The 27769-nt window shown below is 39.8% G+C and overlaps 1 protein-coding gene across 5 annotated transcripts in view; it reads right to left on the reverse strand.

Moving 5' to 3' along the window:
• Window positions 1–27769, reverse strand: part of LOC129720199 (calcium-transporting ATPase type 2C member 1) — a 125404-nt gene that overhangs the window by 20084 nt on the left and 77551 nt on the right. For 3 of the 5 annotated variants that reach the window (XM_055671648.1, XM_055671644.1, XM_055671646.1), the window contains exons 2-6: window positions 1851–2103; window positions 1620–1776; window positions 1288–1555; window positions 975–1212; window positions 2–817 (exon numbers count right to left, since the gene is read on the reverse strand). In XM_055671648.1, the coding sequence (XP_055527623.1) occupies window positions 2–817; window positions 975–1212; window positions 1288–1555; window positions 1620–1776; window positions 1851–2061 (1690 nt within the window). In that variant the 5' untranslated portion in view covers window positions 2062–2103. Of the gene's footprint in view, window position 1; window positions 818–974; window positions 1213–1287; window positions 1556–1619; window positions 1777–1850; window positions 2104–2401; window positions 2533–16419; window positions 16764–27769 lie in introns of those variants that run through there. The other 2 variants (XM_055671649.1, XM_055671647.1) reach the window with 2 other exon arrangements.

Here is a 27769-nt window from a genome sequence, read left to right on the forward strand (position 1 = left end):
CCAATGGCCATAGCCGTTTCCTGTGAATCTCCTGTCACCATTTTCACAAGCACTCCGCTCGCACGTAGCATTTCAATAGATTCTCGAACCAATGGTCGTGGGGGATCAGTAATACCAACCAATCCCAAGTAAACTAAGTCCTGGAATGAAGTTCCTCTAGCTAAGGCTAGAACTCGCAAACCTTTTCTTCCAATCTCATACGCCTCCTGGAGAAACTCGGCTTCGTTTTGTTTGCTTAGCGTGATCGCCTGTCCGCCGTACCAGAATTTTGTGCATTGAGGCAAAACTATTTCGATGGCACCTTTGACAAAAAAGATTTCCTCTTTACTGTTGGCATACTTCGGTACAGCTTTCACAGCCATCATTTTTTGCTCCGAGCTAAAGGGATATTCCTGTATCCGCAGAAAATTGTCCGCTGCCGAATATTGACCATTTTTCATGGCAGCCGCCAGCAGGGCTCCTTCGGTTGGCTGTCCTAGTAAGGTGTCGTTCTGAATGATGGCATTGTTACAAACGACACCCGCCTCTAGTAGTTGGTTGAGGCTCCGTTTTGCGTTGTCCATGCTATTACAATCACGAATATGAATCTCTCCGTTATCGTTATACCCAGCACCAGTCACGTCAGCCATATAACCATCCGAGGTTATGATCACAGTAACGGTCATTTCGTTCTTGGTGATTGTGCCGGTTTTGTCCGAACAGATAACTGTTACGCAACCGAGGGTTTCCACAGTTGGTAACTTCTTAACAATGCAGTTACGCTTCGCCATACGCATGACGCCAAGCGCCAGTGTCACGGTGACGACGATCGGTAAACCTGAAAGTAAACATAGAGTGTAATGATACATTGAAATACCTTGAACTTAGCAGTATCAATCAACAAAACACGCAAAGGTCGTTGCAATTATTGACTATGTGGGTAGAAGATTGAATGTATTCTAGTAAAAACACACAAAAAACTTTTCCTCACATACCTTCGGGAATAGCTGCTACTGCTAAGCTTACACCGATGGTAAACATTTCCACCAGTGGTTTTGCCTGGATCCATCCCAATAACATGATTGCTCCAATGATGCAGAACGAGTAAAAACTCAGCTGCGCTCCCAGAATATCCATTGATTTCTGCAATGGTGTTTTAGGTGCTTCTTCTGCTTGCATCATCTTGAACACCTCTCCAAACTCACTCTTTTCAGCGGTGCTCACCACAATGCCCTAGGTAAAACAAAAAAAAACACCAGAAAATTAACATTTTATGCACAATGCTGCTCGAATCTCGAGAATATTAACCTTTCCGTTGCCACACCGCACTAGCGTTCCCATGAAGGCGATGTTTTTCATGCTAGTATGGTTTTTGGTGTTGTGAACATTCAGCACCACCTCGATGCTTTTTCTGGCCGGTTCAGTTTCCCCGGTAAAACTCGATTCGTCTATCGACAAATCGAAGCCCTCAAAAATTCGAATATCAGCCGGCACGCGGTCGCCAACGTTGAGATACACTATATCGCCGGGGACGAGATTCCTGGCAAGGAATGTTTCCAGACGGCCTTCCCGTAAACTGTCGAGAAAGAAGTTAGAATTTTTTTATTCGAAAAAGTTAACTTAATCATTTAGCAGCTTACCAGTGGCATTCTGGGGGTACCAATTTTTTCAGCTCCTCTAAACTTTTCTCAGATCTATACTCTTGAATGAATGCGACTGTGACGACGATAATTATCGCTATCGTAATACTGGCAGCATCGTCAAACTGTCGCATGCATGCACTCACTAATGCTGAACCTGCAAATAAAATATGAAATGTGAATCGTATGCCGGTGGTTTCTTATGTTTGCCGCTACAGCAACCGTACTAACCTAATAATAACAAAATAAGAGGATTTTTGAACTGCTGAACGTATTTCATCCACGTAGGATCCTCGTCCAACGCGTTAAGCTCATTGTAGCCAACGATTTTTGAGCGGCTGTTCGCTTCTGACCACCGCAGCCCCGTTCGGACGTCTACTCGAAGCCGAGCGGCTACTTCTTGAGCCGAGTAGGTCGACGCTTCTGCGGTAGACAGCAGCATCTCTTTTAGTTCATCCGACTCACCGGAAGTGGTGTCGTCACTCTGTGGAATAGTTAAAAAAAAAAAACAAAAAAGATTTAAATGAGAGATTTTCACTGTTACGGGTGATGCGTTAAAAAAAGTAACACCTGCACCAAACTGTTGTTAGTTTTACTACGAGAAGATTCAGAGCAAAACCTATTGAGAACAATGGAGCTGAAGCGTCCCAACGTGACGTATTAATTAGCGCAATTCACACACTCATTCGGTTAGAGAAACGTAGGCTCGAGCCAAGGGTACGGGGAAGGCGATGAAGACATTAACCAATGATAATGATTAGAAGCGATTAAAGAGCATTAACCTGAAATAGACCAAACGTGTAATAGGATCGCTCCATTTCCACTGGGTTCGATCAGGGGCCTTATCACATATAATCGCAAATATTTTGCACGGTGCTGTAAGCGCGAACTACACACTTCGCGGGTCGTTTGCGTTGAACTAAATCGGTAATAAAAATATCGTTCTCATCAGAGTCACGCCCGATAAAAGGTGTACAATTGCTGTATCGACAAGTGTGACAAGTGTCACACTTAATCCGACTAATGCATGAAATTTTTAAATAATAGCACTTCAAATATATCATTGCTGCGGCGCCAATGTAGATTACCATATTTAATTTTGTAAGTGATTTTTTAAATAAAGTTTATCATAAAGTAATTAATTGGTGGCCGAAACGGTGATTTTATTTAGCAAGTGAAACATTCAGAAAATGTGTTAGTTGTAACCAAATTATGATTTCGACAACAAGTCAAGAAATCAAGTCTATTCGCAATTAGTTGCGAATCAAAATCACTATTCCGCAACAAATTTTAGAACCATTAGCATTTAACCGTACATGAGGGCGGGAATTAATCGTTATTGGGTTTTCATTTTTATTTGCGGTTTGCGGTGACACAATTGTGTTTCCATAGCTGAGGGAAGCTCGTGTGCGGCATGACAACGTGAGTTTATCACTTTTATTGTTCGACTGATAAAATTGCACATCTTCCGAAGCGAACCACCAACGTCGTTCCATGCTCGGAACAACACGGCGGGTGTCATGTTATAACAATGTTGCACACTACAACCTATTGTCCATTGTATGTGTGTTATGACTTGCTTTAGCAGAGCAATCGTTTATAGGTGTATAGCAATAGGCCTTTATCGAGACAATAGCAACTGATAAAAGTAACGAAAAGGCACATTCACTGAACTCTCGTATGAAAGGACTCTGCTTCCAAAGGTTAGGATACCAGATCAATCAATAGTCAAGAAGAGCAAAATTTGTGAAGTTAATCTGTTGTACTTCGATAGCTGTGCCAAAGTCAAACAAATTATCATGTTTTTGCACCAATCGGATAACGTGTTTAGAGCGTCTCTCTTTTTGGGTAGGATTCAAACCATTACACAAGAGCAGCGAGATCCAAGTTTATCAAGCTCGAGAATATGAAACTTGTATTATTCCATTTCGATATGTGCAATAGTCGGAGACGGTGTTCTACAGGGTGCGCCATAATTATTGAAACAAAAATGCAATGTCGGTTTGCTAGTCGATATTTATTGAGCCCAGAAAATGAATAACAATCAAAACTGGACCTTTACGATCATCAGTTGGCAAAATTCTTGGACCAAGGGGGAACTGGGAAGGTGGTTACATTCCATAATCCCCAAGGTATCGACGAACCCGTGGTTCAAGGGGTTGGATGTAGGTCGGGATTTCATTTGCGTGATGTTCCGGCTTATGTCCAATCACTATAGATTTGACGCGCATCTCCGTCGTGTTGGGCTCGGGGAGAGTGGTATCTGTGCCTGTGGTGAAGGTTATCACGACATAGAGCACGTTGTTTGGTCATGCCCTGTACACCGTGACGCCAGGTCTAGATTAGTAGCTTCCCTGCAGGCCGAAGGTAGGCAGCCGGCTGTTCCTGTTCGTGATGTCTTGGCGAGCCGTGACCTATCCTACATGTCCCTTATATACGTTTTCCTGAAATCCATCCACGCCCCAGTTTAGTCCTATCCCCTTCCGCCTACAACCAACCAAACGACAAGAACACGTTAAGACCCCGGATCCGGAAACAGCAACTAGACCCGCACGATACTCTCAGGCCCCGAGGGAGACAACCCAATATGCCAGTCCGTAATATCTTGGCCCAGCAGCGGAACATATTCAATATGCTGCTTACCTATGGCGATGGAAAACCATCAAACAACAAATCAGTGCTATTCATGCAAAACATTCTAGCTTAAGTTAGATTTAGTTTCAGCTCGTAGTCGGCAGCGAGGATAAAAAATTTGCTTTTAGTTATTAAGATACTTTAGAAAGTAAGCTACCAGATATAATTGGCGCCGTTAAACATTGAATTGTATTTGTGCCGTGTCAAATAAACTATAGATGAGGAAAAAAAAAACTGGACCTTCATGCAAGACGGTGCCCCGACTCACACAAGCAAGACCGCTCAAGACTAGTGCAAGTCAAACTTTCCCTCTGTCATCACCAAGGATGAGTGGCCTACAAACTCGCCAGATCTCAACTTGATGGACTTCTCGATTTGGGGGATGTTAGAAGCAAGGCCTGCTCACGAAAACACATAAGTTTGGAAGAGCTGAGGAAGTCTTTACCTAATCTTCTGTAAGGAAATTCATCATAATGACATTCGGTCCGCCGTGGAGTCGTATCCTAAGCGTCTCCGAGCTGTCATCAGAACTAAAGGAGGACTCATTAAATGAGTTGTATTTTTTTGAAATGTTTTCACTCAATAAATTTTTTCATTCTAAAGTTTTTCCTTCTTGCCAAAAACATGGTTAACGGTCTTTTGTTTCTTGTTGCAATAGTTTGGCGCACCCTGTACACGAATAATTCATTCTGCCTTTTTTACATCTACATTCATGTCAAAGAATTTCAAAAGCACTCGAAAAAACACAATATGAGTCATAAAATGTTATTTGCTGTGCTTATTAAATGAGTACTGTACACACATACGCATCTCCAGCAGTCTTCATGCATATATTAAAGGGACGAGAGGATAAATATAACTATAGAAACACGAAGAAGCAATAGACAAAAAGCAATCAAGGATTTGAAAGGATTTGGATTTGACGTCGAGAAAATGTCGAATGTCACAAGAAGTTTTCAACAAGACATGACCATTTCGAGGTCCACGAGCATTTTGGCAAGTATATGTTTCTGGTCGAGTGTACGATCACATTTGGAAATTGATTAAAAAAACTGTAGCTCCTAAATTCACTCGGTAACAGAGATCACGCACTTGAAGGGAATCTGTCGAAATCTATAAAGTGACGGTATGATAAGACGAATTAGGGAAAAATAAAATGACTTTGTAGATATGACTTTTCGACAAAATAAATAATAGGGTAAATCAAATGGTTTCAACTAGCATCTGATGTGATTCTATGAATATTTAACACTTGTCCTCTATCCTGAGAATTTAATTGTATCATTGTTATAACCATCAAATTGAGTATACTGGACTGCTGAATAAGTGTTGCGTGACACACTACATCTATTTTTCATTATAGCTTTTACTAACCCTGACCGCCTTAATCCCTGTGTACCGCATTATGGAAATCGAACTTTTTGATTCCACTTGGAGCTTGTTGTGACTATAACCAAGGAACGAGTATGTATTCAATACTTATTGGTTTGTGCCAACGTAAGAACTTCGACAATACTCACAAAACGCGACGTGAGACAGGGCACAATACTTATAGTCGTTACAAAACATTAGCTTTTTCGTCGACCGGTTTAAGCTTATAATCTTGTGTATCAGCTGGACAATGTACGAGTATGTATGACTAATGTTTTCATGATAGTTAGTAAATTCAAATTCCTTTCGCTTGCCAGTGTTGCCTTCTTTCCCGTTATGTATAGCCCAGTTTCTCCATTACGAGAGAATAGAAATTAATAATTCAGACTACTCTCTCGTGCTACATCAACGGAATGTCACACGTTAATCCCCTAATTCTTTCTAAGGTTCGATAAACAACCGCAAATCAGTGTCGTTGCCGTTTATCGCTTTGAAACCATTGATAAGACTCCACAAAGAGCAAAAACAAAACCCTAACCCAACCAAAAAACTATATAACCGAGAAGCTTTAGCCACAGAAAATAGAACGTTCGTCCCGAACAAGGCAGTGTGCTCGGGTGCGATAAGAAACGTCACAACCACCGGTTGGCTTTTTAATGAACCAAGCACTGTACTAAATTGGGACCAATTAGGGGAGAGCAGTTGGGAAATTTCCTCCAACAAGCAACCTTTAATCGTATTATAACATTCATTGCTGCTACTGTTTTCCTGAAGATATTTCACTTGCAACAGTGTGCATCTTCCCACTGTTCCGGCATTTTACTTCTCGTACTGGAAGTTTTACACCGTACCGTAGAATGTTTTAATCGCATTTTATGAATTATAACCAAACCACAAACTAACTACTGGTTGCGACATGTTGCAGCAGCCTGCAGTTGAGGGAGTAGAGTGAAAAATAAAACAAAATAGGTTGGTAACTTTGGTTTTACTTCATGCTATGTGTTCCAATGAACGGAACATTCATCTCTTAAGCTCTTGTCACACACACCTTGCAAACCTTCTCTTTTCAATATTTACTGCTGATAGCAACTTGAAATCAGTTACACGTATATTTTTATTTGAGTCACATTTTTCTGGCTCAACCCAACTGTTTGACTATTGCATACTTTTTCAACCCGATTTATTCTATTTTATTCCACTGACGTGTAAGTTTTCGTTTGTCAAATACTGCGGAAACTGGTTATGTATAAAGTTCAGAGCCAAAGCATCTAAACCGCAAGAGCATCCGGTAAAGGCTTAAAGAGAGTAAACCAATGTTTCTACCCTTGCGAAAGCAAACATTTGCCCCCACTGCGGTAGGGAGGCTGAATGATATGGCGTTAGCCCAAGCCGGTCTTTAGTAAATATATTTTACGATTTGGTTCAAGTCCCTGAATTTGGAGCCGGGATTAATTGTGGTTCGAAAAACAAACAACTTTACTATCAATAGTATTCAACAATCTAAAATTGTAGAAAATTTCCGACGATCCGAAAATGTTTTTGTTCTACATGAGTACACTTTATGAAAAGGTTATATTTACTGAGTAACATCGAAACAACCCTTTACCGGATGCAATATTAAACGGACGAAGCCTTCAGTACATAATCCCGGTGCAATATGCAAATGATGTCCCTCGCAGCACGATACTTAGTAGTAGGTAGAGCCCGGATTTAATGAATTTTTTTATAATTTAATCCGTCCGAGCTTTTATCACTCCGCTTCCAGGCTACTCTGCAGGACGCTGTGCGATTGTTGTGGGAATGACAATGAACCATTCGCAGCTGAATGGGGGCGTAGCCTCGAGTTGATGCTGTTTAGCTTCCCAGATGGAGAGCTTTTATTTTGGTCCAGTGCACACATAAAGCTTGTATCTTTTTAGTGGCGCCGTCGGCGGAAGTTAAGAGTCGAAGGTCGCAGCTGCACATAGAGGCGAACGCGGTTCCGGGTTCCAGACATAATCACCTCAGAACCCATGGCTATAATGAATCCGGCGGAAGGATAGAAGTAAACAAAAGCAAATTAAAACTAAGCAGGAATTTTCACTCTGCTCTCCTTGCAGCGAGAGCAATTCCATGAATTCTGTTTGCTCGTCCTTTGTTTGCATAATTGATAAAAGAGGTGAAAGGGTGACTGGCCGTCGTGCTGAGTGCGATCCGGCTTTTGCGGGAAAAATCTATTAGGGATATTTGCGCAATGCGAGCACGGCCCTTACGTTCCCGTCCTGGAGCCACCGGCGATGGCGACGATGGCTAGCCAAGACTCACGAGATGCGGAATAATGTAATTAAGATGCTCCATGTGGATAGATAGCGAAAAGGTCAACTAAGGACACTTGGGGCATTGGTCGGTTTGCGTTGAAACGACAATATTATAGACTGCATGATCAAGCAAGAACATTCTTTTCTATACAAATTATAATTATTCATTGAAATACCGGTCTGAATCGAACACTACTCATGATGATATTTTTGTTCCCAATATTGCGATTCATAAAATTGAGAGTTTTATATTTTCGTAATTTATAATACATTACAGCGAGAAATACTACACCGTAGCGTGTTACAACTGGGAATCCCAAAACCTCAAATAATGAAAACAAAACTTCAAACCACAGGTAATAAGAACAAAAGGATTGTTCAAATATCGGAAACGTAAACATAACTTCGTTAACCCGTAAAGACCCGGGACGGAACTTGTTTTTTGAAAATGCTCGTTCTCAGCACTGGAACGGCCGATTTGGGAAAACTCGGAATTTTATTCAAGGGGAATAGTTGCTTTAAGTTTTGGTAAAGGTGCCACCCTCTGGACCCCTCCCCGTTTTCGTGAGATGCAAATATGTCTGTGTTTTTTTTTTTCTAATTTTTGAAACAAATTGAGCTAACACTGGGAATTTTTATACGTATCAACTGCTCCATGTATCAAATCATTCCAGGTAGATGAAATATGGTATGTAAGAGTTAATTTTGGAGTTTCCAAAATATTTCAGTACAAAATCACAAAACTACGTATTTTTATAAAAATTCAAACAACAAAACCGTTCTTCAAATTTTAAGCTCTACATTTTTGAAGTAAGGTCTCCTGAATCCATACGCGATGAAATATTTATTTTAGCATGCAAATATTTTGAGAAAAACGAGTTTAAATTCACTAAAGTACGTATTTTCATGGAAACCTGATTTTCTCAGTCTCCCACAGTAGGTTTCAACTTAGCTCTTAAATTTTCAAGCTCTATATTTCTAGAGTAACGTCTTGTGAATCCAAAGATGCTGAAAGATTCATTCTAGCATGCACAGATTTAGAGAAAAACGAGTTTGAATTCACTAAAGTACGAGTTCTTATGAAAACTTGATTTTCTTCAAATCTGTGCATGCTAGAATGAATCTTTTAGCATCATCGGATTCAGAAGACGTTACTCTAGAAATATAGAGCTTGAAAATTGAAGAGCTCAATTGAAACCTACTGTGGGAGACTGAGAAAATCAGGTTTCCATGAAAATACGTACTTTAGTGCATTAAAACTGGTTTTTCTCAAAAGGTTTGCATGCTAAAATAAATATTTCATCGCGTATGGATTCAGGAGACCTTACCGCAAAAATGTAGAGCCTAAAATTTGAAAAACGGTTTTGTTGTTTGAATTTTTATAAAAATACGTAGTTTCGTGATTTTGTACTGAAATAATTTGGAAACTCCAAAATTCACTCTTACATACCATATTTCATTCACCTGACATGATTTGATACATGGAGCAATTGATACGTATGAAAAATTCCCAGTGTTTGCTCAATTTGTTTGAAAAATTAGAAAAAAAAACACAGACATATTTGCATCTCACGAAAGCGGGGAGGGGTCCAGAGGGATGGCACCTTTACCAAAACTTAGAGCAACTATTCCCCTTGAATAAAATTCCAAGTTTTCCCAAATCGGCCGTTCCAGTGCTGAGAACGAGCATTTTCAAAAAACAAGTTCCGCCCCGGGTCTTTACGGGTTAAACACAACCTGCTAACATAGAGTCAAAAAGTATGAGTATTTGCTGTCACTTTATTTCAACTCAAAATAACTTCCAATCAACATGTATACATCGCCGGAAATCGAGCTTTCCAGTGAAGGGAATGAGATATTATTATCATGGAAGTATTTGTTGTGCATAGAATTGAATAACTTATGCAATAGCCATAAGAGTCACAGTTTTTTCTATCCTGACATATGTACATTCTGAATCAATACGTGAATGTCTCTATCGATCCTGGTCAATTATGACAGCAGTTGTTTTTACAATTACTTGTGTGAGAAAATAAACATTCGGTTTGAACGATACGATAACCATTTGTACGAAGGCTGGGGCAAAAATTGAATAAAATGAACATTGAATGAAATTTGTTTTAAACGTACATTTGTGACGCAATACTAAGCATGTAATACTAGACGGTTTATAAAAACTCAGAAACTTTTTCTGAACTATTACTTTAAATGTTTAGGCTACAATAAATTTCGATAACGAGTCTAGCTATTCATATAATCCATGTTTTGCTGCAGCCGGAACGATTAATGCGTCTTTTATTGTTTCACTATATATTAAGTAGTCACGCGTCTCTAAGGACGGGTAATTAATTGCGGAAGCACAGCAAAGATGGATTTGTACCCATTTTTTACCTGAAACTTGCGTTGACGTTGAAAAACGAATTTATGCATTAAATTGCCGAAAAGCTCTCACTTAACTACAAAAAAAAAGAATTTATTTTATGCAGATAGTCTTCTTTACATGTAAAACACACATTATTTTGTACTAATACAACCATTTAATACATATGTTCTAGAAGCTTCAAACGGTTAAATGACTGATTTCGGTTTCGTTTTCGCTGAAAAGAAGGCAATGATATTACAATAGAGTTAAGTGCATTTGAAAATCTACACTGAAGTCGCTTTTTACGCAGTTTCTGGGATATACACGATTTTCATCTTTGACGAGAGCTTGTTGACTCAAGGTTACAGAGTCCGCTTTGACATGCGCATGGTCATGAGTTCGAATAGTATCAGAACATTCGGTGTAAGTGTGCATGGGTTTATTCGCAGTCGCTCTCACATCCTTCTACTCTTTCCTCACGCTAAATTACAGAAAAATAGTAGAAAGGGTTGTTTATAAGACTCGACCGCAAGGTTAACATATAATTTCGATAGAAACGTGTAGGTGATAGAATCAGGGAATTTGAAAAAGAAGACGAAATGCGTTGCAATATCAATATAGATCCAGGGTGGCCACTCAAAACCCGAAATTAAATTCCCGGTTTTCTCCCGGTTTTTCCCGGTTCGTTCAAATATTTTTCCTGGTTAATTGTACTTTTTTTTTTCTTCATCTATGATTTATTTGACACGGCACAAATACAATTCAATGTTTAACGGCGCCAATTATATCTGGTAGCTTACTTTCTAAAGTATCTTAATAACTAAAAGCAAATTTTTTATCCTCGCTGCCGACTACGAGCTGAAACTAAATCTAACTTAAAGCTAGAATATTTTGCATTAAATGCACTGATTTGTTGTTTGATGGTTTTCCATCGCCATAGGTAAGCAGCATATTGAATATGTTCCGCTGCTGGGCAAAGATATTACGGACTGGCATATTGGGTTGTCTCCCTCGGGACCTGAGAGTATCGTGCGGGTCTAGTTGCTGTTTCCGGATCCGGGGTCTTAACGTGTTCTTGTCGTTTGGTTGGATGTAGGCGGAAGGGAATAGGATTAAACTGGGGCGTGGATGGATTTCAGGAAAACGTATATAAGGGACATGTAGGATAGGTCACGGCTCTCCAAGACATCCGGAACAGGAACAGCCGGCTGCCTACTTTCGGCCTGCAGGGAAGCTATTAATTTAGACCTGGCGTCACGGTGTACAGGGCATGACCAAACCACATGCTCTATGTCGTGATAACCCTCACCACAGGCACAGATACCACTTTCCCTGAGCCCAACACGACGGAGATGCGCATCAAATCTATAGTGATTGGACATAAGCCGGGACATAACGCAAATGAAATCCCGACCTACATCCAACCCCTTGAACCACGGGTTCGTCGATACTTTGGGGATTATGGAATGTAACCACCTTCCCAACTCCCCTCTGGACCAAGCATTTTGCCAACTGATGATCGTATTCTGACGTACAAGTGCGAAAAATTCATTAAAAGCTATTGGTCTTTCATAAATATCACCGTTTGTTGCGCCCACCTTAGCCAAAGAGTCCGCTTTCTCATTGCCCGGTATCGAGCAGTGAGAAGGGACCCACGCTAAGGTAATCTGAAACGATTTTTCGGATAAAGCACTCGGATGTTCCCGTATTTTCCCCAGGAAATACGGAGAGTGCTTAACATCTTTCATCGATCGGAGAGCCTGAATGGAACTGAGATTGTCCGTAAAGATGAAATAATGGTCCGTGGGCATTTTTTCGATAATCCCTAGGGTGTACTTAATTGCAGCCAATTCTTCGACGTAAACAGAAGCAGGATTATCGAGCTTATGGGAGACGGTTAAATTATTATTGAAAATACCGAAGCCAGTGGACCCATCAAGAAGATATCCGTCCGTGTAGAACATATTGTTGCAGTTGATGTTTCGATATTTATTGGAAAAAATTTTGGGGATCTGCTGCACGCGTAAATGATCCGGGATTCCACGAGTTTCTTCTATCATGGATGTATCGAAAAAACAGTAGAATCAGAAGTATTTGATAAGTCGACACGATTTGGAATATTCGAAGAAGGGTTAATATTTTGGGACATGTGATCGAAATACAATGTCATAAAACGGGTTTGAGAATTAAGTTCGATTAACCTTTCAAAATTTTCAATCACGGGACGGTTCAAGACCTCACAATTGATAAGAATACGAGAAGACAGGCTCCAGAAGCGGTTTTTCAATTGTAGTACTCCAGCTAAGACCTCCAAACTCATCGTATGGGTCGACTGCATGCAACCTAAGGCGATACGCAAACAACGATATTGTATTCGCTCCAGTTTGATCAGATGTGTGTTTGCTGCGGAGCGGAAGCAGAAACACCCGTATTCAATAACAGACAATATCGTTGTTTGGTAAAGCCTTATAAGGTCTCCTGGATGGGTTCCCTACCATTGTCCGGTTATTGTACGAAGAAAATTCACTCTTTGTTGACATTTTTTCATCAGATACCTCACCTGACAACCCCAGGTGCCTTTAGAGTCGAACCAGATACCAAGATATTTGTGTACCAAAACCTGAGAAATCGTTTTACCCATTAATTGTGTTTGAAGCTGAGCAGGTTCATGCTTCCTAGAAAAAACTACTATCTCAGTCTTCTCCGGAGAGAATTCGATACCTAGCTGTAAAGCCCAAGCAGACAAATTGTCCAAGGTATCTTGCAATGGTCCTTGCAAATCGGCAGCTTTGGCTCCTGTAACAGAGATTACACTGTCGTCTGCAAGTTGTCTTATCGTGCATGAATTTGCCAGACATTCGTCGATGTCATTTACATAAAAGTTGTAAAGAAGGGGGCTTAAACATGAGCCCTGGGGAAGACCCATGTAGCTAATGCGAAAAGTTGCCAAATCGCCGTGCGTAAAATGCATGTGCTTTTCGGACAACAAATTGTGCAAAAAAATGTTTAAAATTGGAGAAAATCCTTGTCGGTGAAGTTTGCCCGAAAGAATGTCAATAGAAACGGAATCAAAAGCCCCCTTAATGTCCAAGAACGCAGACGCCATTTGTTCTTTGCGAGCATACGCGAGCTGAATATCTGTTGAAAGCAGCGCAAGACAATCATTCGTCCCTTTGGCACGGCGGAAGCCAAATTGAGTATCTGATAGTAGACCATTTGATTCGACCCAATGGTCTAAACGACGGAGTAACATTTTTTCCATTAATTTCCGGATACAGGATAGCATTGCAATCGGCCTACAAGAGTTGTGATCAGAAGCTGGTTTCCCTGGTTTTTGGATGGCGATCACCTTCACTTGCCTCCAATCCTGCGGTACAATGTTTTGCTCCAGGAACTTATTGAACAAGTTCAACAAGCGCCTCTTGGCATTGCCGGGTAGATTCTTCAACAAGTTGAATTTGATTCTATCTAACCCAAGCGCGTTATTGTTACAGGACAGGAGGGCAACTGAAAATTCTGCCATCGTAAAAGGTGATTCTATCGCGTCGTGGCCCGGAGACGCATCACGAACAATATTTTGCTCAGGAACAGAGTCCGGACATACTTTCCTGGCAAAATCAAATATCCACCTACTTGAAGACTCCTCGCTTTCGTTGACCGTTACGCGATTCCGCATTCTTCGGGCTGTGTTCCAAAGAGTGCTCATCGATGTTACCCTCGACGTCTCGTTCACGAACCGACGCCAATATCCGCGTTTCTTTGCTTTAGCCAAGCTTTTAAGCTTGGTATCAAGCTCCGAATACCGTAAATAGTCGCCAGGTATACCTTCCTTCTGGTAGGCCAAAAACGCGTCGGATCTTTGCGTGTACGCCGGGATATTTCTTCGTTTGGGCTTGCAACGCGGGGTCGAGAATCAAGCCCGCGAGGAGGTTGTTTTCTTCAAGTGGTGGATGATGTTGCATCGAATCGACCGTTTTTGAAATCATTTCCTCGTATAACTTCCAATCGACATTCCGTGTGAGGTCATACGGAATATCAATTGGTCGCATGCGAGTTGAACCGTTAGTAATTGAAATAAGAATAGGCAAATGGTCGCTACCGTGAGGATCGAGGATTACCTTCCATGTGCAATCCAACCGTAGCGACGTCGAACATAAGGATAGATCCAAAGCGCTTGGGCGCGCTGGAGGTTTCGGGATACGTGTCATTTCACCGTTGTTTAAAATAGTCATGTCGAAGTCATCGCAAAGGTTATAGATTAAAGAGGAGCGGTTATCATTGTATGGGGAACCCCAAGCCACGCCGTGAGAGTTGAAGTCTCCCAAAATCAAACGTGGCGAGGGAAGAAGTTCTATTAAATCAAAGAGCAGCCGTTGCCCAACCTGTGCTCTGGGAGGAATATATATTGAGGCAATACAAAGCTCTTTACCTTGTATTGTCGTTTGACATGCGACAACTTCGATGCCTAGAATCGAGGGGAGGTTAATACGATAGAAAGAATAGCACTTTTTAATTCCTAAAAGTACTCCTCCATATGGGGTGTCTCGATCAAGGCGAATAATATTAAAATCATGGAAGTTGAGATCAATATTTGAAGTAAGCCAAGTTTCACAAAGGGAAAATGCATCGCATTTGTTTTTATTTATCAAAACTTTAAACGAATCAATTTTTGGTAAAATACTTCTACAATTCCACTGTAAGACAGAGATAGAATCCTTCATATACGCAGTTGAATTAGGCATCGAAGGATACAATCGCTGCAAGGAGGGGCCATTGGGCAGTCAACTGCTTCAAAAATGATCTAACTGTTGGGATAAATGCTGTAAGAAAAATTTTAATTGGCACGGGTACATTGAAAGTTTCAAAAATCCAGTCCACAATGTCAGAAAATTTCACTAATCCAGAGTTTGTTTCATCAACTGGATGTGCAAAAAGGACAACTGGGGTTTTAGATGTTCCTGGCAGTGCTGGGAACTCCTTCTGGGACTTTAAAGTTGCAAGCCCAGGAGGAGTTTGCTTCGGTTTTTCCGCAGCACTGTTTGGTTTGCTTGTAACTTTCATTTCACTTTGAGAAATCTTAGGACCTTTTCTGGGAAGTTTAGGAGAGGAAATATTTTTCCCTGTTTCTAGACTCCCCAGGATTGGCGTAAGATGTTCCCGCTGGTGAATCGTCAGAATCGGTTTCATCAGAGGACAACAGATCATAAGGGTTTGATGTAATGGGAGAAGTGGTAACGGTCTTCTTCAGCATCTCAGCGTAAGAACGCTTCGAACGCTCTTTGAGAGACCTCTTTATTTTATCCCTGCGCTGCATGTACACCGCACATGTCGAGAGCTCATGCTGACTCTCCCCACAGTGAATGCATTTTTCAGCAGGAATCATCCGCATGATTCTCCCCACACTTGCCACAACGTGCCTTATTGCAGCAGTAGGCGGCGGTGTGGCCTAACTGCTTACAATTCAGGCAGTTCATGACGCGAGGCACATATAATTGCACAGGGAGACGAACCCGGTGGATCGAGACGTGGCTTGGTAGCGCTGACCCGGCGAACGTAACTCGAAACGAGTCTGACGGGGTGTATACTGTTTTGCCACCGATGATCGATGCTGACCGCAATTGCTTGCAGTCGAGCACCTTTACATCGGGACAGGTTTTGTTCTTAAAGCACCCTTTGGCACTTTTCAGTATACACTCGACGGACAGACTCGAATCGGTTATGACACCGTCGATCTCCACGTCTCGTGCGGGTATGTAAACGCGATACTCGCGTGTGAAGAGCTCAGAGCAAGCTATATCGTTGGCCTCTTTCAGGTTACTGACCACGACACGGAGCTTGTTAGGCCGTACCTTGGAAATTTCGGTCACGCCCTTGTACTCCTTCGTCAGGTCTTTAGAAATCTGCAAGAGGTTCAACTGTTTCGATTTCGGTCCCGCCTTTGGCCGAAAATAGACAGTATAGCTGCCCTGGGCTCCGCCTGGGTAAAGCCTGGGGCGAGGGGGAACTGAAGAATGAACAGGGGAGGGGGTAACAGAAAGGTCAGGGTCAGAGGGGTTCGGGGATTGTGGCGCGGGAGGCGAGGGATCTACATCCATCCCGCTAAGTCTAGCGCACTAGCGCCGACGAGAGCACGTACCTTTTTACTTCTCCCTTCCAGTAAGGTTGGTTGTCCGATCGTTCGAAGTTGCAGCCGTTACAGCCAGCAGCACCAATACAGCAGCACCAAACAGCCACCAGCAGCGAGCCGGGTGTGAGATCACTCCACACAGCGATACAACTCACTGTCAACTGATGGCTTCTCCTTTTTCCTCTTTTGTGTCTCGTCCACTGCTGTAGCACAATTCAGCCAGCAGCCAAATCGGCTTACGCACCAGCTGGTAGTCACGATGCGAAACAGTTGCACAAAGGCGTGACCTTGAACCCGGATTTATTTCACTCGACCAGGCAAACAATGCCAACACTTGTTCACACGTCTTTTGTTTTATATTCTATCGGAGCGATCACCGATCACACGTCCGATACTGATGCGTGTTCGGCACAGAATGAAATTGTACTTTTGAATTCTGTAGTTTTCCATGCAGTTAAGGAATAAAAACCTAAATTAGTCCACCTAGTGGTGCAGAAACCTTTGTTATACTAACTATAATTGTATACTTATTAGGCTGCCTATAATCGCATATCAGTCCCATCTTCATTTTCATCAAGTTGAGAAAACAGCACGTAAAGGTATTTTTCGTGCTTAAGTTATTTCAACTGTTGAGACATTTACCATAACTTCTCTAGAAAAACGACAAGAAGTGGTAGGCGATTATAGGCAGTAGCATCACAAATCGTATAGCAACGTAAATCCAATTTCAATTATGAATAAAATGAATTCAAAAGATAATTTTCAGAAGGTGAACCAAAGACAATCTTTGATCTATAGCTTGACGTGGTTTTCGCAAATATTATGGATGTTATCACTGGAGTATATGAGTCTTATTTTTTCAATCGAGAACCAACTTTTAAATGCTGGATAGAAGCAACATGTTTTTTTTTTTTTTGAATAAACAGAAACAGTAAACAGTGAATAGTAATAGATAACAAAGATGCTGATTTCTTACTAGAACAGCAAATATGTATGTTAGTTCGAGGCAGTTCTAATTTTTCTAATTCCCCATAATCCAGGTTTGAGTACCACATTCGCATTATTTTCAGAAATCGCAGGACCTAGAATTATGAATCAGCATCAAGTCTTTTTTACGAATTGAAGCAAACTTCTACTAACCTCAGATCAGCATTACAAAGAAAAAAATATAACCATTGACGAAAGTTGTCAATTCAATTCTATCTCAAATGCATAATCTGAAAATGAAGGTTTTTGCGACATTTGAGAGATTTGGATTTTCGGAGTGTAGACGAGAACATTATTCTTTTCGAAGGCCTAGGCTGTACGATAAAATCCGAAATAAATCGAAATCGAAATAAAATAAAACTTCCTGCGATAACGAGAAATGGAATAACATATTTGCACTTTGTCTTAAATTAGAAACCAATATTTATATCTTATATGAGCGTAGTGTATCATATCATAGGAATAAGTGACTTTCCACCTGCGCACACTAGTAACGTGTATAGCCATGTAAAGTTGCTTCAGTTTCATCCACACTACAAATGATCGCATCTCGATGTTCACAATTTTTTGAATTCTTGGTCACGAGTTAAAAGTATATTTAGAATCTAATATTAAACATCAAATAAAAGTTCAACTGAAAATTTTTCCAGCTGTTCAAAACGTAGCGTTGCAAACAAAACTGCGATTTTTTTATGTTCTCTGCATCTGCAATATCTGCATCGCTAATTGTGTTACATTTGCACACTGTGGGATCAGGTTTTGCTTCAATGCTCCCCGAAAGCTGTAAAAGCTTCTTATTTTTCGTAAATCTGGGTTCTACGTACAATTGATTATATATTTTAAAGAAAGTGTGGACGGAAGCTTCGCAAGCAAGAAAAGAAGCTAAGTAAGCATTGCAATTTGCTCTAAAATTAATTTATTCACACCAGTTAAGACGCACTACGAAAAGTGTAAAAATTTTGCAAAGTTGACGATGATTGTTGCTTTCCTTTGAGAAATAAATAGCGATACGAAAAAAGAGGGATAGAGAAGAAGGAAAAGCATGGAGAGAGAGATAAATTATCCAGAAAGTAAAATATCCCATGTCTAAAATATACTTTGGTCAAAACTCTACAGTTCAAGCAACCAATAAAAAATCGCACTCAGTATGATTTTCAAAAAGCTCCGGGGTTTTCATTTGAGCATGCGAACCTCAAAATCGGAATATGCGTAAGTACTGTAAAAAGGGTGTTTTTTTGATATTTTTTTTTTGTTCGATTTTGATATACTACACAACATATTTACACATCTATACATACAGGCACACATTCACATACATACAGAAATTGTTTAGTTCGTCGATCTGAGTCGATTGGTATACAACACATGGTTCTTCGTGCCATTCATTTTGCCTTAAAAGTTAAATGTCTCATATAAAAAATACTCTTTGATCAATAATTCAAAATCCAAGCCACTAATCGAAAATCCACTCGGTAGCATTCTGGGGGACCACAGTAGCTTTCGTTTGCGTATAAGATCATCAAAATCGGATATTGCGTTCTGTAAGAAAGGTGCGTTAGTTTTTTGCGGCACATACATACAGACAACATATATACACACACACATACACACACACACATACACACACACATACACACGAACAGACATTGCTCAGTTCGTCGAGCTGAGTCGAATGGTATGTACTATTCGGCCCTCCGGATCTTGGATCTATTTTGCGTTTTTCGACCGATTTTATAACCTTTGTTTAGTATAACAAAGGTAATAACAAAGGTAATAGTATAACAAAGGTTAAAAGCGTGACTTTCGATTTACATCTCAATATGCTCTAAGTCACTTCTTGACGTGTTCAGCCTTATTGAAATCAAGAGATATAGTCGCAAAAAATCGGAAAATGCGACCACCTTTCCAAGAGGAGATATCTACAAGTATCTTATAAACAACGCATATAATACTCATTACCGAGGAATTCTAGGCCAAATTAAGTTTGAAGGAATCGTTTTTACCTCAACTAGATAAGATTCAATATATAGAAGAGTAATATAAAAAAGAGTATTTTCATAACACTTAAAACACGTTACTTCAGCAGCTCACGCATCTCCTCATCAATATCAATTTCGTGTCCTCCTCCGGCAACCTGTACTGTATCGTACCCCAAGCCCTGCGCTACAAGTCTGTCTTTTTCCAAATTCATGACTACGCACTCCTTGTTCACGGAGAAACCTCTCACCAACGTGGCATTGCCATGCGATAGAATCAGAATCTTCTTAATAAACAGTAAACAGTAAACAGTAAAGTTAGGAAGTTTCTTGCCTGAAGCAGCTATCAGATCTCTACAAAAAGTATCATGGTAGGAAGTCAGTAATGTCTTCGTTGAATGCATCCTAATAGTTGTGAGTATTCTTGACGAAATCTATCAGCTACAGTTCCCGCGAGATTATCGTTGTGAACCATTTGCTCTAGGCGAAATTCGAGCCATTTGAATGCTACTTCCGGCGAGCTTACCTTCGTCTAGTTAGCTTCCAAGAGGAAGATGAATAAAAATAAAAACTGTTTTATGCACTGTAAGATATGTCAGCCATCTTTTCTGGGTCACAGAACTAGTCTTTTTTTGGTTAAGTATTCGAGGAAACTTACTTAAGAAATTTTGGTCTTGTGATCGCCATGAGATGGCTGACAAAAAATGGGTTTGTATGGCACAATCCCATCCCACTGACACAATCTCACCCCGGCTTGTAATGTTCAGTGAAATTCCCGGTTTATTCCCGTTTTTTTCCCGGTTCCAAACGATTCCAGGTTTTTTCCCGGTTGGGTGGCCACCCTGTAGATCAAATGTCTCTGGTCGCAGTGATGAGTCCACACAGAGAAAAAAAAACTTTCATGTGAAATACTCTGAAACTCTGTACCCAATGAAGATAGGCATTTTATTTATTCGGCAAAGTTCCATATTTTTACATATTCCAAAATTTCGCCGAATAAACCTTTCCTTTATCTTTTAACACAAAAAAGTTAGTATTGATTATATATGAAAACCTGCTAACCTGCTGTAATATATGCTCAACGTATTCCAATGTATGTGGATTGGGACAAATGAAACCAACAGCAGTTTGTAGTACCGTAAACTGGGGTGACTTCGATCACTTTTTGTTTGTATCTCAAATATTTTCAGAATATACTGAAAACAATATTATTCGATATTTTTAAAATAAGTACTGGCATGCATTGAAAAAGATTCAGTAACTACTTCAAAAGTTTAGCAACATTTTTGCTGTTTTTAAATATGCTCTAAAAATTTTACACCAATCATCATTCCGGGGTGACTTTGATCACCTTATTATTTTGATGAATTTGGAGTAACACTTCGCTACTTTCACTAAAGTAAACAGCCTTAAACGACTTAAGCGAGTTTATAAATATGGAAAGCAATTTGGGGGCCATTCACATTCTACGTGAACAGTTTATAATGGCGAAGGTACAAGATTCATACAAAATTTTTAGAATATATATGAATTGTTATCCACTGAGAGAGAAGGTGGTCTAAAATCATCAAAAACTAGTCCACGAGGAATATGATTTATGAAATTGGCCAAATTTGCATGTTACTTCACGCCTTGGGTTTTTGTTAAGAAGAAATATGTAATACGCTGCGGAGAATATTGGGACTCAACATTGCCTTTGAGGAAAAACTTGCAAAAATAACAATAAAATGTATTGTTATAATATTTGTTGATCTTAAAAACTAATCTGGGAACAAAATAAAAAAACTTTACGTATTGCAACTTGTTGTTTTGAATCTGCTTGAATCGATTGTTTGTAAGCAACAAAAATCGCCAAAAATACACTTTATTTTCAATTAATATTTTAGCATGAAAAACACTCTTTAAATAGCAGGAAATGCATGAGTAGTAGCAATGCGAACATATATCCACGCATTCAGTGAAGATTACGAAAAGTCCCAAGCACTACGAGCTCTTTTTTACCACATTTTCAAAAAAAAGGTACAGTGATCAAAGTCACCCCGGTGATCAAAGTCACCCCAGTTTACGGTACTTCAACTAAACTTTGAGGAAAGCATTGGAAAAGTATCATTATGATTCCGCTTATCGAAAAAACAGGCTAAAATATGCTATAATTTTGTAAGAAAATGTCGTGGAGATATGAGATCTCTGGCGAAAATGTGTTTTTATGTGCCCCAACATTTTTTCCGAAAAAAAGGTTTCGTGTAAAATGCAGCTAACAAAAGTTGAGTACAGAAAATTAAATTTTAAGTGACTTCCATTCAAAATACTTCATAACTTTATACCCAATGAAGACAGAAATTTTGTTTGTTCAGCAAAGTTTCATATTTTCAAACTTTCTACAACTTTGCCAAATAAACCATTCCGCTATCTCTTAATACAAAAAAGTTCGTTTTTTTTTTTGACGTAGAATAGGTCTTACGGCAACATATACAGGGGTCCAACTCCAATACAGGGATCCAATTTAGAAAACCGAAAACATCGAGAGCGTCACGAAACTTGTCCAATTTCAAACGTTTCAAACTCAGTGAGTTTCCAACCGATTTCCGTCATTTTTGCAGCAATCGATTGGAAAATCATTTGAGCACCCGTCCAAATGCAGAAAATTGTAATCTGATTGTTCGAACTTTCGTACTATTGAAAATTGTTGAACCTTGTCGAAACGCAAATATCGACCTTTGATTGGTCGCTTGCTGCCTTTCCCTAAAAAGGACGACAGAATGGAGTACCTAGTTAGCCGGGAATGCACTCGTTGGGCCATATAAGACACTGCTGCTCCTCAAGCAAGCTCAGTTTACTAGCAGCGGGCAGTAGCGGCGGACAGTAGCAGCGATGGCAGTGGGCAAAGGTGGCGTGGAGCAACAGCGGTGGCGGAAGTGGTTAGCTGTATTTCCTACCTTTTTCAGTTCGGCTCCCCTTCGATCTGAGTTAGACCCCACCAGTGGTAATCCAATTCAGATATCGTTGGGTGAATGCAGCCAAAAACTGAATGAGACTCGCACCGCCGGGTGGTTTGAGAAGCCACCATCATCCAGCGTGTATGTATATCTATAGCGTGTGTCGCCAGCGTGCATGGCTAGCTATATAGCGCGTGCATGTCTATAGCGTGCGTGGCTTGCGTGTGTATGTCTATAGCGTGTCTGTGCATGTCTTTAGCGTGTGTGACTTGCTATATAGCTTGCGTGGTAGTTGTAAAATTACCTACGCTACTGCAAACTGCAGAAAATTGTTCGTATCAAACCTAGTTAACCGGGAATGCACTATTGGCCCTCGTCTATAACCTCTTCGAGGTCATTGCCTAAATTAGGCTATTTCAGTGCAACTTGATACAAAAGACAGCCTCAAAACAATTCAATTTTATTCTTGTTTTGGATACGGCAGCAAGTGAAACTGCATAGCTGCACATAGCTTCTGCTGTTCATTGTCGTTACCGGTGCCGTCTGTAGAGGTAAACGTCATCTGGAGCAGAGAGACCATTAAATTGATTATTCCCATTGAGTGTATTCCCAAACCTTTTGCAAGAAATACATTGACTTAAGACAGGCTGTCGTATTCCACGTTAACTCTGCGGTCGTGTCTTATGAACAACCTCTTCAACTCTTTGTTCGTTGTTATCCACGTTCGTATGAAAGTACATTCGTTAATTGTACAAATTATGCGTAAAGTTGCAGTTCTATTCGATAACTTGCAGTACGAATGTACTATACATCCAGCAAAAGTGCTGTACAAACACGAATTCCATGTTTACGAAATGTGCGTGCAGAGAATAGCGAAAAAATATTTTCAGTGTACATATTTTAATAGTACAAAATCACATTTTGGTGGACGCACAGCTAATTTGAATGAAACTGAATTTGAATTCATTTGAATGAAATGAAATTTGAATGAATTTGAATAAAAGGAATCCGTTGGAAACTAAATTAAGCATTTGGAAGTGGACAATTTTCGTGGCGCTCTCGATTTTTTCGGTTTTTAATTTGCACCTCTATGTTGCCGTTAGACGTAACTCTACGTCAAAAAGTTACATAGTCAAATGACTACCTCTCCGGGCAGTTAGAATTACCGATGCCTGGCAGAGTAACTTGCGAAGCATGATGAAGAAGAGCAGTAGAAAAGTATAAATATCCGCTACTTACCACGGTGACAAAGTAACCTTCCTTTCTGTTATAATCGTTAGAGATGCAGAGGTAACCTCGGTCTCTAGCAATAACGATTGCAAGTTGCAATTTGCAACACTTCCCTCTTCCTTCTCTAAACGACCATAAGAACGTAACCGGCGCCGTTATCGATCTATACAAAGCGGAAGCTACTGAATTGTTGAACAATGAAGATGGCAAGTTTATCCTAAATTAGCCATCTTACGGTGGTTCTTTGTTTAATTTCACTAGATCTATCACGGCAAGCTAAACACGGTTTTAATAATTGAATTCGAAATTTTCAAACTTACGCAGTTTCCGGAGTTTAAGTGATTAAAGAATTTGATTTCAATAATTTCGGCTCTTACGGAGTACCAAACTTACTTTACGATTTTAGTGCAATCGATGGCTACCAAAATAATATAAAATTTATATAGGGTAGCGGCTCTATTATCGTCAGGTTTTACCTATTATCGTCCGGGGGGTTAATGAAGTCATCGAAAACTAATATTTTGCAGAGAGGTACTCTGCATTATGAAGAACCATCATGCAAGAAATTAACGATCTAGGACAGCATTTACCCCCCTGACGAAACATAATTTCCATTTTTAACAACGGCTTTTACCCGTTAACATTTAAGTTCATTAATATTATTCCAAATCCATATTGTTCCAAATATGTATCATATTTTCAGTTCGTTCATTTTCCGCTTCCCCTGCTGCACACATTGTCTGCCTTAATGAACTCATTTACTCATTATAATAAGGGAGCATACTTTAATAACGTAGCATTTCACACAGGCTGTTCAGCGTTACGTAATTTTAGGGGGAGGGAGTCATATCGAACATTACCTATCGTTACATAGGGGGAGAGGGGGTCTGAAATCTAGATTTTCAGCGTTACGGTACGTGTACGACGCCTAAATAGCGATTTCGTGGAAGCCGCGAATTCCGCAAAATCCAGCATCGGCCGCGAAATTACCAAAAATCCGTGAAATGCCGCGAAAACCAGCGACACGAACAAATCTGAAGATTCATGGGCACCTCGATGGCAACGGGAGGCCTTTTCCTACGCAACCAATAAGATGGGGTAGTACTATTGCTCTCTCACAACGAGATTTTGTCAGCCTGGGTTGAATTGTTTTCGGACGGTTCGGTTACTAGATCCTCTTCGAGCAAAGATTTTGGCGATTGGAGACCTGCATGATAGAGTTCCAGAGTGTGGAAAATCGAAGTTGAAAGATGTAGCTACTTAGTTCAAGTAGCAAACATTTTTGCATTTTAAAAAATACGCGACAGTGAGATTGATATTAAAATTTTGGTAAGTATTCGAAACGTGGACGGTTTCTTGAACTTTCCCGGTTGGCAAATATATATCTATAGATTCCCGGAAACTCGGTAGATGTGGAATGCAGCGTGGGTCAAAATAACTTGAATAATACATGCCTGCCGACACCAAAATATGATTGAAGACAATTTGACACAGTAGTCCGCTCTGCAAAGAAATCATGAATCGTACGGTTAAATTACCGTATATTAAATTGAATAAAACAGTTTTTTTATTGTTTCTAAAAAAAGGTTATCGCGAAATTCTGAATACTTTCTATTTAACCACCCGCGAATTTTCAACTTTTTTGCCGCGAATTACCACTGTCTCAACAAATAATATTCGATTTGGGATTTACATGTTATTGGTTATCTAAATGTTTTTATGTTAAGAATGGTACAAAAAGTTGTTAACGATATTGGTTATTGAAGTATTTTTTTAACAAGCAATAATATTTTGCATCGAGTCCATTGATTGAATCTAATTATAAATTCTCAATCTGTTAAATTTTGAAACAAACAAGAAAAAAACTACTAAAGTGATGAAATTCTAAGGTCACATTTTCATACTTAGTGACTACTCGGTGAAGCTCAACAAACATATGCAAACATACTGTAAAATTTCTCATACCCACAACTTGTCAATACAAATCTTTACATTATATTCGAAGAATTTCATTTCAGAGATTCCGAAAGTATTCTTTTTTGCGTGTGGGCTTACTACGGTTCCCGCTATTTCCACTTTTTCAAAGTAGATATACCATCGTGGATATATGAAAGCACATTGTGGAAGGAATTTTAAAATGGAACATAGCAGTGACGGTAGAGGAGTTAAAGGTTCTACGGCTGGTCGGTGGAAAACGTTATATTCTTTCCACAGCACGAATCAAATCATTTTTCAGTTAATTTAGAGATATTTTTAATAACAATGGAAGACTATAGGTGACGAATATAATTTATACAAGTTATCAAACAATAAAAATTAGCATCCTGCCGCTACACCCCCCACTCCTCCACCCAGAAAAGCACCGGAAAAGTTTAATTAAAATATTTTCACGACACTTTGCCTCTGCTTTGTGCATACTTCTGAATCCATTGCTCAGAGAGATGACTTCATAGAACCGGTGGACATGTGGCATATTCCCGGATCCTTGCTATTTATAGACTAGTGCTTTATTGGTGCTGTAGTATGCAATACGGATAAACCGGCTGTAAAATATCCTTTTCGGTAGACTCAACAATTAAACGCCGCTATTATACGCTGGATTTAGTGCAACCGAGACGAGCCACAAATGGAATCTCATGCTCTCCGGTAATTCGGTTCCACTTTGCACACAATTACATCCAGTAGCTCCTTTTTGCGTTGCACTCAGGTTTGCACCAGATGCATTACAGGAGCAATAAATCTTTCCCAACAGAGTTTACAGCCAAGTCCAGATCTGCTGTAAAAGCTGACACAGAAAACAATAGATTCCACTTTGCTTACCAGCGCAGATATGAAGCAACTGTTCTCCGATTGCGAAAGAGCGGTCGGAGCGGTGTGTCAATAGTTCAATTTTGGGAAAAGTTTTCATATTTCTTACATCAAGGCATATTTATATATGCAGTTATGGTGAGCAGTATTTTATGCTTTTCAAAGTAATCATTCACATTACGATCAACAATTCAATTTGGCTAAAGTTTTCCGAAACACTCATCAAAAGAAGCTGCACTGTGGTTTCCTTGCTCTGAATTGCATCTTCCATCAGAAGATGCTCGATTTTGTTAGGTAGCATGGTCTGTGTATGTATGCGTTCCAATGGTTCAAAGTTCGAATATGTGTTGTGTATCCTCTTCGCAAAATCCTCTTCTCTGAACCATCCCAATCTAAGACAAGACGCGACAGCTGGCTTCTTATTTTTCTTTTCGTAACGGCCGGCATTCCCGTCGAAATTTTTTTGAACGTTCCACACCGTTGATGCCAGAATGATTATTTTTAACAACTTTTGCAGGTCAATGAAAATAAAACAAATTTAAAATGTGATATATATAGGCGAATATTACTCAATTTTTATTTATTATTTTATGTTCAATAAAGCATACTTCTACTATCATTTTTTTTCTTCCTAAGTTTCTTGGTACCCAAATTTTTTCTTCCTAAGTTTCTTGGACTTCAACCGAAATAGTAAAGAACGATTAATCAATGCATTTTTAAAGTTATAACAGTGAAATACATTATTCGGTAATATCATGTACCTTGCATTCTTTTGCATCATTATTTATGAACAATTATAACAGCTAAATTATGACTCTCCAGCAACACTGCTTTACAGTGAAAAATAACCTCGTTGTATTTTTTACGTGACGATTGCGTTATCGGATTCAGCCAATCAGCAGCCGGTTCAAATTGGTTGAATGTAACGGTGACCAGCTGTCACGTCTTGTCTTAGATCCCAATGTACGTATTGCCATCTGCGCATATACCAAGCCAGCAAACCAACCTGCTCGATTATCGATGTTCATGAATTATGGATTCCAATTGATATAATTATTCTCTGTATTAACAACTTTTGAACAGGGATTGAACATCGTTCCCTTTTCCGTCACTGGCACGGGAGGTTGCTCGAAATTGAGACGCATTCATGTATAAATAATTAAATTCCACATCCTGCCGTCTCGCTATCGGAATGGCATGTTTAAAGACAGCATCATTCATTCAGGACTGTTCGTTGTTTTCTGTTGAATCATTTACACCTGTTTCAATAAACAATTGTAACTAATTGTTTCCTTTAAACTCTTATACTTCAAGACATCCGTTAAATCTTTTCGGAGAGGAAGAATTCGATTTTCCTAAAAACCGAGCCTTCCTCAGGTCATATGACTTTTACAATATGGCTGTATCTGTTCCAAAGTAAAG

The sequence above is a fragment of the Wyeomyia smithii genome, chromosome 2 (assembly GCF_029784165.1).
Source record: "Wyeomyia smithii strain HCP4-BCI-WySm-NY-G18 chromosome 2, ASM2978416v1, whole genome shotgun sequence".
NCBI classification, from domain to species: domain Eukaryota; kingdom Metazoa; phylum Arthropoda; class Insecta; order Diptera; family Culicidae; genus Wyeomyia; species Wyeomyia smithii.